This window comes from Arvicanthis niloticus, chromosome 7 (assembly GCF_011762505.2).
Source record: "Arvicanthis niloticus isolate mArvNil1 chromosome 7, mArvNil1.pat.X, whole genome shotgun sequence".
Classification (NCBI taxonomy): Eukaryota; Metazoa; Chordata; class Mammalia; order Rodentia; family Muridae; genus Arvicanthis; species Arvicanthis niloticus.
Genome location: NC_047664.1, coordinates 39031667 through 39051818, shown reverse-complemented (window position 1 = coordinate 39051818; position 20152 = coordinate 39031667). Strand labels below are relative to the sequence as shown.

The 20152-nt window shown below is 48.0% G+C and overlaps 2 protein-coding genes across 7 annotated transcripts in view; one reads left to right on the top strand and one right to left on the bottom strand.

Moving 5' to 3' along the window:
- Window positions 1-20152, top strand: part of Zfyve28 (zinc finger FYVE-type containing 28) — a 128950-nt gene that overhangs the window by 17076 nt on the left and 91722 nt on the right. The gene's annotated exons all lie outside the window — the stretch shown is intronic.
- Cfap99 (cilia and flagella associated protein 99) overlaps window positions 1-20152 on the bottom strand; it is a 43624-nt gene that overhangs the window by 12306 nt on the left and 11166 nt on the right. For 4 of the 6 annotated variants that reach the window (XM_076938313.1, XM_076938316.1, XM_076938314.1 and 1 more), the window contains 9 exons: window positions 18053-18197; window positions 16981-17075; window positions 13470-13582; window positions 11991-12168; window positions 8564-8644; window positions 8308-8382; window positions 7161-7232; window positions 6846-6934; window positions 3934-4138 (listed from right to left, as the gene is read on the bottom strand). In XM_076938313.1, the coding sequence (XP_076794428.1) occupies window positions 3934-4138; window positions 6846-6934; window positions 7161-7232; window positions 8308-8382; window positions 8564-8644; window positions 11991-12168; window positions 13470-13582; window positions 16981-17075; window positions 18053-18197 (1053 nt within the window). Of the gene's footprint in view, window positions 1-3933; window positions 4139-6845; window positions 6935-7160; window positions 7233-8307; window positions 8383-8563; window positions 8645-11990; window positions 12169-13469; window positions 13583-16980; window positions 17076-18052; window positions 18198-20152 lie in introns of those variants that run through there. The other 2 variants (XM_076938318.1, XM_076938317.1) reach the window with 2 other exon arrangements.

The window sequence follows — 20152 nt, the reverse complement described above, 5'->3', positions numbered from 1 at the left end:
CACGGTCTCATTATATCATGCCTCCAAATGCCCAGGTTTCAGTAAAATGCCACTTATCACACTGAAACCCAGTGCAGTCTTAAAATAAACAAGGAGATGGTGAATAGATTTCAACAATAAGGTGACAGATGTTAGGGTTTGCTTGAGATAAAACAGTCTGAGCAAAAGAAAACAAAATCAAAACAAAAATGCTTAACAAATAGAAAATGCATGAAAAACCAAATAGAAATTTTAGCATGGAAAAACAAATTCTCAGTAGTGTTGTTTACAGTCTGAAATGCCACCCCCCCCCACTTGTGTCTGAATATTTGTTGACACTGTTTTGGGAAGTTTTAGAGTCTTTAAGACTGTGACCTAGCTAGCAGAAGCAGCTCACTGTAGGCAGGCCCTAAAGACAGCAGCCAATTGGTGTGGCCCAAGCTTTCTGCTTCCTCCTACTCCTGCTATGATGGAGTTGGCTTCCTCACTGTGGTGGACGTTAGCCTTGAAACCAAAACACCAAAATCAGTCTTAAATGTCTAGTAACTGGCCCATAAGTTAAGGCTTGGCCCCCAGCCCATGCACTGTTAGGAGCTGGCATAATGAGAAAAGTTAGGTCAGGGGACATAACCTTGAAAGGGGTAGTGGGACACAGACCTCTCCTCTTCATCTTTTACTTCCTTTAGTTATGTCACGAGCTTCTATCCCATGCACCACTACAGACCCTAAAGAATGGAGTCAATAAACCATGTACTACAAACTGCAAACATTTAAGTCATTTTTTTCTTTTAAAGTTAATTATCTAGGTATTTTGTTATAGTAATAGAAAACTGGCTAATATGCAAATATACGATATTTTGAACAACAGTTTTAAAAAGCTAGGTGTGGTGACACAGGTCTTTAATCCTAGCAATTGGGAGGTAGAGGTAAATGGCTCTATGTGAGTTTGAAGCCAGCTTGGTCTAAATAGAAAGTTCCAGGCCGGGCAGGGCTACATAGTAACCCCAATGAGAAGTGACTGGCTTGGCCTCCTGAGTGCTGGGACTACCAGGCTTCTTAGCACTATGTCCCTTGTTGAGCTGTTGGTTTTTGTCTATGATGTTGTCTTGCTGTGTGTTCTGTATATGGTGGGCACTTGAGAAGATCGTGGGATCTTGGTGGGGTCTATGAAGTCCATCTCTTTTGGCTGAGTGTCAGTACTATTGAGTTCTGTTCATTTGCTAATTTTCTGTCAAGTTGGTCTGTGCACTGAAATTTATTCGCCAACCAGTATTGGAGTGGTGTAAAGATGTGTCTCTGTCCTTCCTTGATTGCCTAGGGTACCTTATGATTGATTAAAAAAGCCTATGGCCTGTAATAAGGTGGGACACTTCTGGATAGACAAAGGAACTCTGGGAAGAAGTCAGATGTGGGAAGACTAGCCACTGAGACGCAGAGAAAGTTGGATGTTATGGAACTGAGGAGAGGTAACCAGCCATGTGGCAGAACTTAGAATAAATGGAATAATTGTGTTTTAGGCCGTGGGAAATAAGCCTAGATTAAGGCCTAGGCTAGCTACACACACACACACACACACACACACACACACACACACACACACACGTTATTTGGGAGCTGGGTGATCATAGAAAAGCCATGGTTACAAAACAGCCTGACCAAACTGATGACTCTTGGGTTCAGGCAGAAACCTTGTCCTAGAAAATGAAGGTGGACGGCCCATCAAGTGGCATAGTGGGTAAAGGCCTAGCTACCTGAGGTCACATAAAGTTAGATGGAGAGAACTGACTCCACAAACATGTCTTCTGACCTTCACATGCCTGCTGGGGCACATCCCCTTGCCTGAAACAATTATAGAGAAGTGAAAATTAAAAAAAAAATAAAAGTGATTGAGGAAAGGATACTCAACGTTGACCTCAGACCTCTACATGCATGTGTACACACAGGCACCTGTATTCACAGGTACACAAACGCATATTAGCAAGTGTAAATAAGTCACACACACACCATACACATAACACACATGTACAAATAGCCAACAAGAGATTTAACATAGCTATAAACATTATTAATAAGATGGGATTCTGAAAAAGCCTTCAGTAATCCATAGGAAGGTAAGAAAAAGAAAACAGAAAACAGGAGAAATAGTCTGCTGAGATGGCTTAGTGGGTGAGGTGCTATATACAGACCTGATGATCCAATCTCAGATGTCAGCATCCCACAAGACAGTAGGAGACAACCAACTCTGGAGTTATTCCCTGACCTTTACACACACACTGTGCATAGTAGCCAAATAATGGCAGGCAAGCTCTACCGAAATAATTATATTATCTTGGCCTGTGCATACTAATTAATAGATTGGAAAACAAGATTAAAAACACAAAACACAAATCTACAGGAAACTCATTCCAAATATGCTATAAAGAAGCTAAAAAACGCTGGGCAGTGGTGGCACACACCTTTAAAAGCAGCACTTGGGAGGCAGAGGTAGGCAGATTTCTGAGTTCGAGGCCAGCCTGGTCTACAGAGAAACCCTGTCTCAAAAAAACAAACCAAAACAAAACAAACAAAAAAAAAAAGTTAAAAGCCAAAAATGGAAAATATGCCTCATGCTAGAGCCTACTTCTTTGGGATTCCAGCATATACTCAAGACCAGCTAAGACACACAGACTCATGAACTGAACAGCTACTGGATTCTTGGTCTTTCTGTTGGTAGACAGCCATGGTTGGACTAGCTGGATCGCAGCCTGAAAACCATTATAATAAATTCCCTTATAGATAGATAGATAGATAGATAGATAGATATCTAGATAGATAGATAGATATAATAAATTCCCTTATAGATAGATAGATAGATAGGCAGGCAGACAGAAAGACAGACAGACAGACATTCTATCAGTTCTGTTCCTTTAGAGAACCCTGACTAACATAAACAGGGTCTCAATATGTATCCCAGGCTGGCCTGCAATTCATTATGAAGACCAGGATGGCCTCAAATTCACAGAGATCCACTTGTCTCTACCTCCTGAGTGCTGGGATTAAAGGTGTGTGCCACCATACCCAACTGTAGGAATTTTATAGAATTATATATTTCTAAATTTGATGGCAAAGTGAAATAGATCAAGTCCTCGAAATATGCAAAGTATCACAATAACTCACTTAGCAAAAAGAAATTGCTTTTAAAAGTTCTATAACTGTTAAGCATGAAATCAATGTGTGTGCGTGCGTGTATGTGTGTGTGTGTGTGTGTGTACTCTCCAGTCTGCATTTGAACCTCCTGTCTGACCCTCACAAGTGCTAAACTGAGTCTATGTCTTTTTTTCCATTTATTTGTACTTTTCTTTTTCTTTACAGTAACAGGAACTAAACCTAGGACTTGGCTTATGGCAGATAAGTACTCTGTTGCTGAACTATGTCTCTAGTGGAATGAAATTTGTAGTCTTAAAACTTTCAAAAGAGAAATATTCTGCTGAGGGTTTAACTTTGTGGCCAAGCATGTCCTTCTAATGCACAAAGCTCTGTCCTAGTACCAAACAAAGCAAAACAAAGCAAATTAAGAACAAGAAGGCAAGTTCTAAAGTTGAATACAAATATAAACAAGTGAGTCTACTCAAAGGAGTAGTGTGAATGACCTCCAAGTGCAGCCTTTGAGCTCTGGTTCTCAGTGGGACATATCCAAAGAGACAAAGCTGAAACCATTGACCCTGGGTGGCCCCTTCGCACAAGTACAAGTACCACTCAGCCCAGTTAACACAATACTCTTATGGACCCCTGGCTGTTGAGGTAGGGACAAAAAACAAAACAAAACAAAAAAAAAAACAACCATGTCTCTCTGTAGGTCTTAGCAGGTGATGCCTGGGTCACTGCTGCTGCCAGGCTGTAGCCAGACATAGCATAGGTGCATGATTTCTCTGCTGGCCATAGCTCATGACTCTCAGAAGTCACAGGGTACATTACCTCCTCCTTCTGTCGGTCAGCCTTCTGCTTATTTTCCTGCATGAGGTTCTGCCGGGCCAAGATGGCCTCCTCGTGGCTCAGCTTCCCCTGCAGCCGCCGGCACTCGCCTGCAGCCAGTTGCTCCTCCAGGTCCTTTGCCTGCATCTTCTTCTGCCACTCAAGGAACTCAGAGAAGTCCCCAGCCCCATCCACAAGTTTATCAACTCTGGGGAAAGAAGAACAGAGCGGCAGCTAGGTTTCCTCCTGTGATTAGGACCACTAGGAGGCTGCTGGTCCTTCTCAGGAATGGACTACCTCAAAGAACATTCAGCTATATCACTCACCCCCAAGCACCACCTACTGACATCCATCTCCCAATCTCTCTTGTGCACACACCCACCCACCAGTCATCTCCTTGCCATCCCTTCATCCACTTCTCTGGCTGTTCTTGGTCTGTCTCCCGGTCTGTCTCTCTGTCTGTCTGTCTGTCTGTCTACTTACCAACCCTATCCACACTTGCTTGTTCTCTCATCTTTCCAGTTAGCCACCTGAGCTCCCTACCACAGCCCAATTTGTAGACATGAAAGGATACTCGTGGGTGGGGTCCAAGGAGCAAGAACAAAATAAACAACAACGAAGTCCATTTAAGGATTACAATTGTTGTTTTGAGGTGGACGGTCTGGAGGACAGAGCCCTTGACTTAAGATATCTAACATCACCTCTAGGTAGAAGGTGACCCAGCAGGAATGAATTAGAAGATACCCAGCTGCTGCTCATTGCTGTAGCATGCTTGCTGGCTGCTGAGGAGATATCATATATCCTGGTTTGAGATGGGTGGTGTTGAGTGAAAACATGAGATAAACAGTAGGATTAGGCTGTGTGCTCACTTACTCTGGAAAATTTGGAGTTCCTTGTTCTGTATAAATGAGGATGGACCAAGGAAAAGCCACTTATTCTAGAATACCTGGCTGTGGTCTAACACCAGCACAGTGCCTGATTCCAAGATTCCATGGAAAGACCCAGGTAGGTGATGGGATGAACTGATGTGTTACAGAACAAGAACAGTTCAATGCTGCTTCACTATCATGAGAGGCTCAGAGCAAGAAATGGCAATGACCTACTGGAGATTCACCTCCCTCTAGATGGAGCGGCTGTGTGAGCTGAGCCACTCCTGCTTCTGGAACTGGCCTAACAGAAGCCTGAAAGTCCTGGGAGACTTTCATGACAGAACCAGAGAACAGTTCTAATAGGACAACTGTTATAGGCAAAATCTTCTAGGTCTCAGACCCTTTTCCTGTAAGGGATTTGGGTTCAAAGATGGGGGGTGAACCATGAAGCTGTCAGATATGGTTGTCTGTGTAACTGCTAGCTGGCCACCCCTAGGTAGCTTTGGATGGGACATGCTACCAGAAAGGCCTATGTTCCGAGCCCCTCCATGTCCCCTTCGCCCGCGAAAAAGACACGTGAGGCAGTGTTCGGGTGGTTACTACAGCAAGGCTTTACTTCTTGTATAAGCAGAAGCGGAAAGACCCAAAGCCCGGGAAAGGCACTGCTATATGTACCCTAGAGTGATGTGTTCACTTCTGATTGGCTGTTCACTCATTACCCATAATACGCCCCAGGATGGGCAGTGACTTTGGCGCGCTTTTTGCCTTTTGCACCTGCGCAGTCAGTTGTTTACTAGTGGGAAGACAGGATGCCTGCGCCATCTTGTAATAGCTAATGCTGACACGCTCACGCGGCTCCCAACAGGCCCAGACAAACCATGATCTGAGTGCAGAGGGAATGACAGCGGAGCTGATTCCCCTTGGCCAACATTGTAATCAACCACATCTACCTCTGAGATTTCCACAAAATACAAATGCCAAGATTCACGTGAGCTCTTAGACAGCTCAGCAGGATCAAGGATCTTGGAGGGTGGCAACACTGGGTAGCGTAGCAAGGCACCTCCCTATATCTTCTCCTATAGGCTCTATGCATCCCTCATCAGCATCAGCCATAATAGCTTTTACAATAACTAATAAATTTATGTAAATGTGAGCCTGAGTTCTGTGAGCTGTTTTAGAAAGCTAATCAAAACCCAGGAGGGGACTTGGAACCCTGATTCATAACCCAGAGGTGAGGAAGGAGCCAGCTGGGAGCTGTAATTATTACCTTCAGGGAGAGGTGCTAGGGATGCAGCCTCAAACCCCAAGAGGTTTGGTGCTGTCTCTGAGGCTACTGAGCTGCTGTCCACTCGAAACTTTGCCGACTTGGGAGAAATGTGTTACTGAGAGCTTGGGGAAAACTAAGGTGGTTTTGGTTTTGCTTGTTTATTTTGAGACAATCTCTTGCTGCAGCCCAAGCTAGCCTAGAAATCTCCATCCTCCTGTTTCAGCCTCTGGAGAGCTAAGATTAACATGTGGATCACCAGCCAAGCGGTGATGGTACACACCTTTAATCCTAGCACTTTTGGAGGCAGAGGCAGGTGGATCTCTGAGTTCAAGGCCAGCCTGGTCTACAGAGTGAGTTCCAGGACAGCCTGGGTTATACAGAGAGACCCTGTCTCAAAAAACCAAAGCAAGCAAGCAAACAAACAAAAGGACCACCATGCCATGCCCTCGCCTTGCTTACATATACCTCAGCATTATCAGAACTGCTCCCTCCTCTCTGTCAAGCAGCCTCATGACAGGCTCTTACACGAGGAGTTTCTCTTGAGGGCAACACTCTTTTTCTTTCTTTTTCTTTTTTCTTTTGTTTTTTCGAGACAGGGTTTCTCTGTGTAGCCCTGGCTGTCCTGGAACTCTGTAGACCAGGCTGGCCTCGAACTCAGAAATCCGCCTGCCTCTACCTCCCAAGTACTGGGATTAAAAGCGTGCGCCACCACTGCCCGGCGAGGGCAACACTCTTGAGGGTGGAAGGGAAATAATTAGAAAACTCCATCTGCCCCTCACCTCTGCAGCTCCTTTTCCACCTGCCGTTGGTATAAGGCCCCTTCTCGAAGGATGGTGGCTGTGTTCAGCTTGACCGGGAGGTTGTTAGGCTGTGCAGAGGGGAGAGAGAATGGTAGGTGGCTCAGAAGCAAGTATCTTGCTGTCAGCTCTCAAGCCCTTCCAGCATGTCCCCCACCTAGGTATTTCTCTCTGCTTCAAGGGTGAAGCTGCCCATGGGGGTTCTCCGTCTTCTACCTCCCACTCTCAGAGCCTTGCCAGGGTAAGGCAGGTAGGAAGGCTCAAGATGAGGCCTGATGGACCAGGAGACCTTCTCACCTTGTAGAAGGTCAGATTTGGGGTCCTATGTATTCGGGGTACAGACTGATGCCACAGCTGCTTCTTCTCGTCCTGCAAATCAGGCAGAGGTAGCCTGGCATCTGGGCCTTCCCAGAACTTCTGGAAAGGTCACCTACTCCTCCCCTCTGTCCCCACTCAAGCTCCCCATGCACATGTGCCTACCCTGTCCCCTCAGGATATCATTTCGTCTTCCATTGCACTCTAAGCCTTGCTAGGGTGTTGGACTTCCTGGGCAGGAACACGGAAAGGAAAGGGTGAGCTAGACCTAGGTACAGTAGTCCCTAGTTAGGATGGCTAGCCTCCTTGGAATTCAGTATCCTTTTTCTCGGTTATCCCTCAGGGCTGAGTTTTTGCTGCCCACATACCCTTTTTTTTGGGCTGAATGACTGCCCCATGCCTTCTGTTGTCCCTTGATAAAAGTTGGGGAGACCTTAAGTTCCAGTGTGGAAGACTAGTCTTTAAGAGCAGCCAATCATAACCCCAAGCATGCTGCTGACTGGGGCACATAGCCCAGACACTACGCAGATGATAGATCCTGTGTAGGTTAGCTGCTCTAGATGATCCAGCTCCAAAGTGAGTTTCTCTGGAGGACAACTCTTCTTTGTATTGGTCCCTGGTCACCTTTATTTTATTTTTATTTTTAAGACAGAAACTCACTATGTAGACCAGGCTGGCCCCAAACTCAAAAAGTTGTGGAGCATTCCTGCCTCTTGGAATTAAAGGTATACACCACCACACCTGGGCTTTCTTGTCTTTCTGTGTGGGCTTGAGGAGATGGATCAGTGGGTAAGGCACTGATGCTGAGCCCCAGGGTGAATTCAATCCCTAGGACCCATAGGGTAGTAGAGCATCCATTCATGTAAGCTGTTCTCTAATCTCCACAAGAGTGCTGTGGCACATGAGGCATCACCGCAAAGATGACTGATCTACTGACCCTTCTGTTTCTACTTCTATGCTAGAGTTATAGGCTTCTGCCACCACACCGGGCTTATGCTAGGCTGAAGATCAGACCCAAGGCTCCATAAATGCCAGGCAGACACTGTACCAACAGAACTACATCCTCAGCCTCAGAAGGAAGAATTTTATAGTCTGAGAAAAATACTACCATGAAGAGGCTGGGCATTACCTGTACTTGTGGATCCCTTTGCAACCGGGGCATGGCACACCGTAGTTCTTCCATGTTCGCTTTCAGCAGCAGCTCCTGTCATGACAGCATGCTGTACTTCCCCCTACCAGCTGCAACCCAGGGTCCTCAGACCATTGTGTGTGGGGCTTTGATGGGAGAATGTATGTGCTGTCTAAGGTCCCCAACCTTCTCCCCTCCCCCTACTCTTAACAGCCTGATGGAGGCCTGTAGGGAGATAGGAGTCCCACATGGCCACCTCAGCTGTCCGGCGGTTGTATGTCTTGATCATCTGAAGAAGCTTCTGTTCCTTAGGCTCCTGATAGGTACTCTGAGGGACCTGGTGGAATGGCAGAGGGGTAAGTCTGTGCTTAGTGACCATAGTAGAGAGGGTCAGATCAGCAGCAAGCATGGGGTCTAGAGTTAAGTTTGGGATGGGGTGGACAGGGGGAGCTGTAAGCCCAGGGCACTGAGGGCATGCCATTAGTATGGAAGACATAGCTAGGGTAGTTAAAGGAGGAGGCAGCCAGCTCTTAGAATGGAAGGGGTAAGCAGAGGGTCAGTAGTGTCATACATGGTTTTTAAAAAGGTAAGCTGCCTGTGAAGGGACCTTAAGACTTTGTTTGGTCCTCTCCTAGGAGACTCTCAATGTCCCTATAGTAGCTGTGTCCATCAGGGGCAGGTGAGGGGCCATCCTGGTTACCCTTGGGCCCGAGACTCCTGATCCTGCCCCCCAATCCTTGCCTTCTTTCTTCTCTGCATGTTTTACAGATACAGCCAAGTCAACTCCTTACAAACCTAAAGCCCTCATCTTCCTCCAACTGTCCTGTCCCCAGACTCAATGATCCTCACTGGAGACCTGGTGCTGCCTTTTTATTGCCCACACTAAGGCCCCTTTCTCTGTGGCTGTGTTCCTCACACCCATAGCCATCTCCAGTCTTGCCCACCTGTCCACCTGCTTCAAAATGTTCTACAAAGGGCCTGTTTTCTTGGCTTCTTTCTTCCTGCCAGCCAGGAAGAGCTGTGTGAGTTCCAGACCACCTGATTGTGTGTCCTGATTCTGCTCCTCACAGTTGTGTCATCTCTTGTCTCCTTCCCTTCCTTCCTGGACCATGACCTCTCCTGGCTGCCTCTGACTTGGGTCATGGAAGGCCTGGGGCCAGTGCATATTTTTGTCTCATACTCAGGAGGGGAAAGGGAGTCCTGGCTGTGGGTCAGAGCATGAAGGGTGTGGGTTATAGACTTTGCAAATACAGAAGTGAGCTCAGGGAACCTATGCCATAGTGAGGGGACAAGCAGAACTGTCCCTCAGCCAAGCAGAACAAACACACACAGAGAGAGGGGTGGCTGGCAGAACTGGTTCTTGAGGAATTGGCAGTAGAAATATCAGAGACCCTGCAGATGAGGTAACTGTGGAGTTGCTTAGCAACAAAGCCCCAGTGACCTATCTACCTATCCATCCATCTGATTGTTCATCATCTGTCCACTACCCATACAGCCATTTAGCTATCTCTTCACTCATCCATCTATCCATCCTGCAAGTATTTATACCGAACACGCTCTCTAAGCCATGACTTCACCACCTGTGTTGGGAATATGGTACAAATAAAATAGACGCAGAGCCAGATGATGAGCAGACCCACACACTGTAAACAGTAGCCGAAGCTATGGGGAAAAGACGGGTCAAGAATAAGAAAACTGAGTGAGGACCCAGAAGAACTGAGGCTTCATGAAATACTCGTGGAATGAGATGTTCAGCAAGACTTAAAAAATAGCCAGGGTGAGAGGTGGGTCCTCCAGTATCACCCCTCACACCCCTCTAGTCCTTCATCCTATAAGGGTCAGACTGACCTAGGAGGTCCATGTCAGTGCTTGTGAAAACCCACAGCCTACTCAGGACTTGGCATCCAGAAAGATGGTGAGCAGTTCAAGCAGGCATGAGGCCTGAGCTGGACCAATCAGACTTTTCTGAATAGTTCCTGTCCATATATATTCTTTCCAATTCTGGACAATGGACAGTGTAGACACAAGGCCTGGATTAATTTCTTTAAAATGAAAACGGGACTATGTTGGGAGCCGACTTTAGTAGAAAGCGGCTGGATCAACTTTGCAGCCATCTGGAACCATATACCCTGATGAAAGACTTGGTTATCAAAAGCCTATAACAGCTGAAGCACACTCTGATAAATATATTGTTTATCCCACATAGCTTGTTTTGCTGTTTAGTGACCTCAGCTGTATGGTGCACGTGGTAAAATGTTTTCACCTGTGTTCTCCTGCTTGTGTATATAAATACCTCAGAATTCCCTTCAAGAGAAGAGACTTAATGAGAGAGACTCAGTAGGAGAGACTCAATAAAGGAGACTTGGAAAGAGACTTGATCACACCCTGTCTTGTCTCCATTCTTTGCGTCTCCCGCCCCTGCAGCCCCACTCTCTCTCTTGACCAGAGCACTTAGCCCCAAAGCGTTGAGGCAGAGTAAAGGCCACAACATTGTGGCGCCCAAAGAGTACGGGCCGCAACAGGACTAAGTTAGTCTAAAGATGAAATTCACTTACAGAGGAGACTAGAGTACAGGCAGTCACAGAGAAATAGAGCTGTACCCCTGATCAACCTATACCTGAAGCCTATCTCTACTTTAATACTAGTGCTCTATTGTCTAGGCCAGTTAGAGCTGCGCTTTTCTGTTATTTGCAGTTCAGAACAACCTGACTGCTAACTTAGAAACAAACAGGAGATAGGCTTTCAGCAGGGGAGGCAGAAATGAGCTTCCCTGAGTAGGAGCTCGCCGTTTCTGGAGCTCATGCTGGCACTCCTCATCAGGCCTGAAAAGCATATATAGTGTGACTTTCAAGTGTATTATCTTATGTAGAGGGTGGGCACCATGGCTAATGGTGAACTGTAAGCACAATCCAGACAGGTCTGAACCCATGGCCAGACAGTATCCCTTAGCACCTCCTGTTTGGGTCCAGAATGTAGTGGGTTCTGGCCTCAGCCAATTTCCTATTCTGTGTGTGCAGGATGCAGGCAGATTGTGGGTTACTGAATGTTCCTGTCTGGTCTAGTACACCTGTAGGAGAAGCTAAGGTGGGGGAGTAAGGAGAGGAAGAGGAGAAGGAAGAGGAGGAGCTAGGGAGGAACAGAGATGTAGGAGCCTTGGATGACCACACATGTACGGAGAGCAGTCCTGGGTAACAACTTATATCTAGGTTAGTTAATTGGTTAACACTTCCAATTATGTGGGCATATTGTTTATTGAGCATTATCAAACTTATAAAGCCTTTGGATAATCTAGGCATTAGAGTCTCATTTCTACCGGGTACTGTGTAGATGGCAGGATGGTCTGGGACCAGCCCAGCCTTGTGGATACAGCATGCAATATTGGCAGAGCCATCTCCCATGCTGGTGTCTCATGGGTGGCAGGGCCAGTGTCTCTGGCCACCTGAGCCGGCGGCCTGAGCTGGTGGCCTGAGCCGTGGCAGCAGCAAGAACATGCCTCAGGCCTAGCCTAGTTGGGAACATGGCAGCTCCGTAACACAAGACAGATTGGGTGCCGCTGATTTTAAAATATTATCACAATATACACCCTTGGCCCTGGAGAAGCCCAGCCACCCAATGACCTTCACAGCCTATTCTCCTAGTCTTAACATCCTGGTGGTGCAGGAAGAAATAAATGCCCAACTCACAGGTCTTGGCTTGGGCATAGTGGGGACAGGCTCAGGCATTGTAATGGCGCGGGGCCTTGGGACAGTCAGGTTAAATTCCTTGGGCACTGTAACTTTGGCCTTGGTCTTCAAGGGAGTAATTTGATCGGTTGGTACTCCCTCCAGTTGTTTGATCAGCTCCTGGACTTCTGGCTGCCATCTGGAAGGGAAAAGTGGAGAAGGCTATAGAATTACATCCTAAGCAGGTCACCAAGAAGCTGGCCCCTGGGATTGAAGGACCACAAGTGATTGGTTGTCCTTTCAGGGTGAGGTGATAATGGACAGGTGACTTTTTCATGAACTAACTTGTGGGTGCAGTCCAACCACACCTCCATATATGCATTAAGTCTTCCTTTACACAGATGTGGAACAGATGAGGACAGAGGAGCTAGGAGGCCGAAACATCCCCACTGCAGGGATGTGGTGATCTCTGAGAGTGAGCAGGAACCGGGGTGTGGAGCAAATCTGGACAGTGCATATGGTGCTGATGGAGGGAGCTGGAAGCAGGGAAAAGAAGCTGGGAAATGGGAGAGGGGTGTTCTGGAGCTGCATTGCTGATGGCAGGGGAAGAAATTGTGTGTGTTGGGTGGAGTGAGGGCCACATCCTGCTAAGGGACAGCAAACTGTCCTTGGGTCTATGGAGCAGGAGTTTCAGAAGGGTCTTAGTAGGTGGTCCAGAGGTCTATGAACCCCCTTCTACTCCCCTTACCGTGAGTGGATCCAGCCTATCATCATTAGCCTGTTCAGTGTTTCCTCCTTAACAGATGTGGGGCTCATCAAGAGTGGATGCATGATTTGAAATACTTTCTGCCTCATTCCCAGAACCAGGACAACCCAGCGGGAGTGAGGCTGCTATGAGCTACCAGCAAAGGGCTCTCATAAATAAGGCCATGGCTGGACCAGGCCTCCTACTTTAGGGTAGGTATGGGGAAGCAGTGTTAGGCTTAGAATGGGACTGGTCCCAGAGAGGGCTGGGGGCCTGTGGTAAGTGTGGAATTAACACACAGCTGTCCCCCCTTTTGGAGTTTGTCCTAACTGCTAACAGTGGAAATTAGTTGGAACAAGACAATTCTCTTTGGTGAAGGATGAGCTCTGAGGATCCCCACTTGGGGGGGGAGGGGCACAGCCTCCTAAACACAGCTAGTACATAAACAATCTGCTTGGGTCCTGCCTATCTATCTGCCTATCCCCAGGAAGACACAATGCTGTTCCTCCCCTTGCCCTCTCAGAAGGCAGGAATCTGGGAGATCCCCACTTCATCTTGCTGTGTCCTGCCACAGGCTGTGGTAGGTAGATTCACTATATCTCTGACCTCTCACCCTAACCTGGAGCGTGATCTAGCCTTTCACAGGGCTTCTGTGAGCAAGAAAGGAATGAGGAGACCCCTTCCTCCCACACTCTGAGGCACCTGGAGTGGACATAAGATGATTTTCAAAGACCCGAATGCCACAGCCGACCCACCTCATCAGAGGGTCAATCCAGTTCTCTGTCACATGGGCCGTTTCATAGATGAGGCTCCACTCGTCTCTGATCCATGAACACAGGTTCAAGGGGTTAAAGAAGAATCTGAGGAACTGAGGCAGAAAACCCTTAGCAGCTCAATGGCGGCTCTACCACCACCCACTGCTGCTCCAGTCCCTCACAGGAACCAGAACAGACTTGATACTGTTGTCATGGCCCACTACAGATGGACGTTCATCCAGCTTCTAGGCCTGGAAGGCCCTCTGCTCACTCCTGAGAAAGATGTTGCAGGGAGTCATGGTGGGTTGCCTGCCACCTGCCCTGCCCCATTACAGGGGAATCTACAATTCTGGGAGTGCTACTTCCTGTGCCCTGTAACCCTGCCACTATAGCATGGCAAGGGGAGGGTGGGGAAAGCCCTCAGACCTGGGAAGGTGGGTTTTCACTCAATCTTTCACAGTGAGTATCTGATCTTAGCACCAGGAGTGAGGCTGCATCCCTAGTCAGGGGCTGCACAGTGTGAGGGCTATGATGCCCTCAGAGGGCTCAGAAGCAGTCCTAGGAGATTACTAGTGCTACCAGCTTCTGTTGGTGGCTTCTCGGCTTCTGGTCCCAAATCTGAAGCTTTGGCACAGGGGCAGTGCCTTCCAGCTTCTTAACGGAGTCAGCTGCTGTAGGGAGCTGGAAGGTGCCTTTATACAGGACAGAGCTGTCAGCTGGTCAGGAGGGGCAAGGTCTGTCCTATGAAGTAGCCCTGCTGTCTGGGACAGTCTCAGGTCTTCAGCCCCTAACTGAGGGACAACCAGGCTTGAATCTCCTGCAGCTGCTCTTAAAGGGAACCAAGAATTTGTAAACACACCCTAGCCTAGAGGGTCTTGTCCAATTTAGAGGATTCCAGAAGACTCTTTGATACAGACCTTCCAGAAGCAATCAGAAGGGACAGCCAAAATGTAGGGTTACGTTTATGCCATTAGTCTGTTTGCAGGACCAAGGACCACATGTCAGAGCCCAGGATAACTCTGTAGTGACACAACCCTTGCAGCCAGTGCTTGGGGAGGACGTCAGAAGTGTATGGCCACTGAGGGACAGTGCTGAGTAAGGTTATGGCCACTCAGTGCCTTTGGTCACTTCTGCCTCCCAGTGTAAGCACTGTCCTCACCAGCTTCATCCTTGCCAGCCTCTTGCTTCCTTGTGGCCTGTAACACTGTTTTTCACAGAGGCTCCCAAGGTCTCCTTCTAGAGCTTTCTACAGCTCCCTACTTGGCAGCCTGCCCACTCTCCTCACATCTCTGTGGCTTCTCCCACCTTCTTGGCCCTTGCCCATGGCCAGTGTCCAATCACCCTTTTCTAATCTCTCAGCTGTCAGCTTTGGGCCCTGAAGGTGAAACTAGCCTCTCCAGCTGCCTTTGGGGTCCCCACCTCCTTTGTGCTGCCCCAATCCAATTTGGGCACATCCTGCCTCCCCCCTCCCATTCCCTCATTTCTCCCCACATGCTCACATCAGCATCTCAGCAGGGCCAAAGCCATCTTTCTCACTGGGATGTGGTAGTACAGTGCTATTAGAGACCCTGCAAGAGTGGGGTCCAAGAAAGCCCTCTGATTTGGGAGGACTAGGAGATGGTGCACTAGTTAAGAGCATGTACCGCTTTTACAGAAGACCAGAGTTCAGTTCCCAGAACCCACACCAAGTAGTTCACAATGACCTGTAACTCCAACTCCAGTGGTACCATTGCTCAGGAGACTCCAAGGGCTCCCAAATGTGCTCATATCTATACAGTGATACATATATACAATTACAAATAATAAAAGTAGATCTTTGGCTGCCACTGTGGCATATATCTTGAATCCCAGCAATTGGGAGGCAGAGGGAGGAGGCTCTCTATAAATTTGAGGCCAGCATTGTTTATGTATTGAGTTCCAGAGCAGCCAAGCTACATGATGAGACTCTATATAAAAAAAGAAAGAAAGGGCTTTGACCCTCTGGCAGGTTTGGTGCATGGGTGTGGGGTTCCTGGGTACTAGAACTTCTAGTATTATCACCTGCAGTCTTGGAGTACATCCTCTGGAAACCACAGTCTGAAAAAATGCCTTCCAAACAACCTAGGCCTGAGAAGCTTATAGCTATGTCACTCCTGACCACAGCAGCAGCACTTAAGACAGGCCACACTGTTGCCAACAGCTGGATCTCTATCTTCACTTGGCTTCTTTCTAGATCAATGAAACAGGTAGAGGGACCCTAATGGGACCAGGATCACCCAATGGGGAATAGGACATGGATCATAGAGTGGGCAAGGGGACTGGTCACCATTCAACCTCTGTAGCTTTGGCCCCTCGAGTTTTCTCTCTCTTTGGGCCTCACACAGGCTAAGGAGTTGCTTTAACTTCAGCCTTTCTCTTTTTTTTTTTTTTCCATTTTTAACTTGGACTCAGTGATTCAGGCTAGCCCTCCTCTCTCGCCCTCCCAAGCAGCTAGGATTACAGGCCACAAGGCCTGGCTCACATGAAGGTTTTATGGGCTATTGTCATGAGTCTCCAGAGCTCTGTAGGGTGGTCAGTGACCAGGTACTGGCCTGGGGTCACTATTGTGGGTGACCCTGGTGATGTTTGTATTCTGATGTCAAGAGGGGTTACCCCAATGAGGGAGGATCATGTACCCAGGTGATTTCATGTGACCCTTCTCCCTATTCTGACTGGTCACATAAAGGCTGGAACCTGTGATTGGGCAGTGGAAGGGAGAGGTGGGACTGGATGTCTTGGAGAGGGGAGGCAGAAGGAGAGAGGAGGGAGGAAGAGGAGGTAGAAGCCAATATGGAGCAGAACCACATGGCTGGGAGGAATTACAAATAGCAAGGGGTCTCATAGCTGTGGAATAAGTCAGTATAGTGATAGATCTGCCCAATCTAGCCTTATAGTTTATAATTTTAATAACTGGGTTGTTTTATATGGGCTTATTGGGGTAAGAAATTACTGCAAACGGTCATTGCATATCCTGAGAACAGTATGTAGTCTATACCCACAAGCATTTGGTGAGTCAGCACTGCGGGACTAAGGTAGGAGGCAAGGTGGAAGTTTGCTCAGTAGTCATTTTGGATTCCAGCACAAGGCATCAGAGCCTGAGCCAAGTACAGGTCATGCTGAGTGTGGCACTAGCCAGTGCAGTCCCAAAGCATCTCTCCAAAGATGCCATTGATTTGACTTCTTGGTCATAAAAACGAAGTTCTTGCTTCAGATAATTCTGATTGCTTCTCTGTCACAGGGTACTTATGTTTATGTGCAGGTAGGAAAGCCTGTCATCTACAAACCAACCAGACAGACTTCCCAGAGACGGAGAACATTGTCCTATACAGGGGGTGCCAGCTGGTATTAAACAGAGAAAAGATGAACCCACCGGTTTATCTAGCTGGAGGATGAAAGGTGGTGGGCCTGATCAGATGCACATCTGGCTCTGGTTCTTGTCTCTCCTGGCTGGCAGCCTCAACCACAGTACTGTGGTGGGGAGAGCGGGGCTCACCTTGCAAATCTTACCCACAGGCTGGGACTTGATGATGCTGCAGAAGAGCTGGAAGCCGAGCTCATCTATCTGGAAGGTGGCCAGGTAGCAGATCACTGAGGAGAGAGGTGGTGTGAGGAGTGCCCAGCTGCCCTGCAGAGGGGCTCTGTGTGTGACCTTGGGAGAATTCTGTAGCTGCTCAGTCTTGCTGGCAACTCATTCTGTCAGGGCACATAAGGACAGGCCCATGTGGCAACTACCACTTCATGCTCAGTGATCGTGGACACTGGCCACTCGGGGCTTTTAGCTTCCGCAGACACGACACTGCATTTGGTCAATTCTCAGAAGCCCCAGGATCTGTCTGGCTAAAGTGCTGTCATCTCCAGTTTTGTGATGTCGTGAGCTGAGTCACTCTGAGCCTCTCATGAGGTTGCTCATCCTTCAGCTGAGCCAGGCAGTTAGGGTCAGCCCAGCTTCGCATCTGGCACCAGCCACCCGCCTCAGCCTACCAGTATGCTGTAGCTCTTACCTCTCTACCTTCCTGGGCCATCAGCAAGGCCAACAGTAGGTCCCTGGGCTAGATCCCTCTCTGCCCTGTGGGTAGCACTAGCCACTGACCACAGACACTGTGTTCTATAATGTGGACAGTAGTCAGAAGTGGCTCTCATATTTAATCTCTCCCTGGATGACTAGCATAGGCCTAGTCTCTTTGCAGGTGACAGGATTAGGGTCATGAATAGACTATTCTGGCCCAAGCTGCCCTTAGGGGCATTCTCTTTCAGGTAAGTGGATAGGGGTCCATAGTTTGCAGGGGGCAGCAGGATCCAAGTCTGCTACCCCCAGATCCCGGTTTCCCCATCTGTGAAGTGAGAAAATATACCTAACCTGGGCCATACACTTATGGGCACCTAGGAATCAAGTGAGAGAAAGAGCTAAGGTGGAAGCCGCTTTCTGTGTCCTGAAGCTTGACTGCTTGTTGGCCTCTTTCAAGTCAACCTGTCCAGGGTCTATGGCTAGCTTCCTCTCAAGTCCCTGTCTGGAGTGGGCAGTGGGCCTGGGCCTTATGGACATGTGAATAGGTGGATACACGCACCCTCAAAGAGGCTGTAGTCAGACCACAGGCAGAGCTGGCCGTCCCGTGCATAGAAGGCATCCACCACGATGGTCAGTAACTTGTGGTATTGAAGGCATCCAGACAGAACTTCCAAAACAAACCCAAGCTTCTGGGGGTTCAGAGTCTGAAAAGGAAAGCCAGGAGAGCTCTCCAGGACCAGGAGATCAAGGACAAAGGTAAGGGACAGATACTCCCACATGGCTGAAGAGAGGCCAGATAGTTTAGCTCTCTAGAGTAGTGGGCAATATCCCCAGTGGTTGGGAAGGCAGGACCTTCAGGGTGAATGAAGACAAAGTGGATCTAAAAACAAAATAAACATGGGAAATAGTGAAATGCTACAGACACAGAAGGACAAGTGTTGTGCAAATATTCTCCTATATGAGGATTGGTGAATCCTCAGAGACAGAAAGAATGGCAAGCAGGTGGCAGGGGAGGGGACAGGGAGCCAGGCAGCTGGTATTTCATGGGGATAGTGTTTCAGGTCAGGAACGTTAGAGGTTATGGAGATGGATGGACATGATGGCTGAACAGTCCTGTGAGTGTGCTTTGTGCCCCTTGACAATAGTTAAAATGGTCAAAAGTTATGCCATCCGTGTGCATTTCACCACAACTGAAAAACGAGTTCATATAAAGGCTTTCAAATGGAGAAATAAAACATTATCCAAAGGAATGCTGCATTAAAGGAACTCTGCGAGAGCTTGTCCTGAATGAAAAAGCAGGACAGGAAGTGCCAGTAGGTCGCAGTAGAGATTCTGTTCCCTTAGCCAGACATAGTGGTTGGTATATACCTTTAATCCTAGCACTTCAGGTGGAGGCAGGCTGAGTTCAAGGCCAAGCAGGACTACAAAGGAAGACACTGTCCCGAGAGTCAGAACCATGGGGTCCAATCATTGCCCATTACCCCATGTCTAAACACTGCACTGGGTGCAAGACCTTCACCACAGGAGCCTTTGGTGGGCCAAATGGTAAGATGACCCATGTGTGATACACATTAATTATTTTTAAAAGTAATTAGGGTTTTCAAATTAAGGTTTGAAAAGTAATTAAGTTTTGGAGGAAAAGGAAAATGAGGGTACCTGCTAGTGCCAGTATGACACCAAGAAATTTGGTGGGACACTTGATGCTGAGCCTTGCCATAAAGCAATTTGGAAAATACAGCTTTATATCACAACCCATTAACAGAGCTAGTGTACTTCTGGGAACTTAAGGAAACCTTCCACAACACAGGAAATGTACAGGGGAAATCTGGGCAGCAATAGAAACAGGAACCAGGGGCCAATAACAGGGTGACCAAAGGGTCAAGCATCATTGCTCTATCCCACAAACCAGTATGATGCAGCCATTAAAACGATGATATCCTAAGATTTACAAGACAACAAAATAGCACAAACCACAATGAAACCATGGGCTCTGGCTCTGTGGCCATCAAATACATCTGCCCCTTCTCTCTGCTCCTCTGTACCCACAGTTCACCCCTTTAAACTTCTCCCTTTATCACGTGGCTGTGTACCCCAGAGCTATCTGGCTGCCTATGTTCTTGTTAGTCCAGCCCTGTGGATTCTTTTTATGCTAATACCCACCTGCCCACAGTCTGGGCTCTGCCATGACATTTTTATGCTCACAACCAACCTCCCCATGGGCTAGCCACGCAGACTGAGCAACCAGGCCTGAAGGTTAAGCACGTAGGCCCTGTTAGGCTTCCTGTCTACCCATTCTCAGTGACAGGTCAGGACCTTGGGTTCTTGGGGTCTCCTCATCTTGGTAGGTCCCTCTGCCTAGGAAGTCCTATCCTGCTTCCAGGGATCCACTGTTTCTCAAAGTCCGACTCTTCATCATTGCCTGGCTGCCATGCTCTTTGCTGCCAGCCAGGCTGGCCCAGGTGAACCTAGGCTACTGCAGCTGGACCCACGCTCTGTGCTGCCAGCTGTAACTTAGCTCCATTTACTTGACAGTGCATCCGAATAAGGTCACATCCACACTGAGATGCTCCTAGGGCTGCATACCATGTGCCCTGCCCTATAGCCTCTGCCTAGCAGTCTAGAGGCTGTGTAACTTTCTGGCAGGTGGCATCTCTGGCCT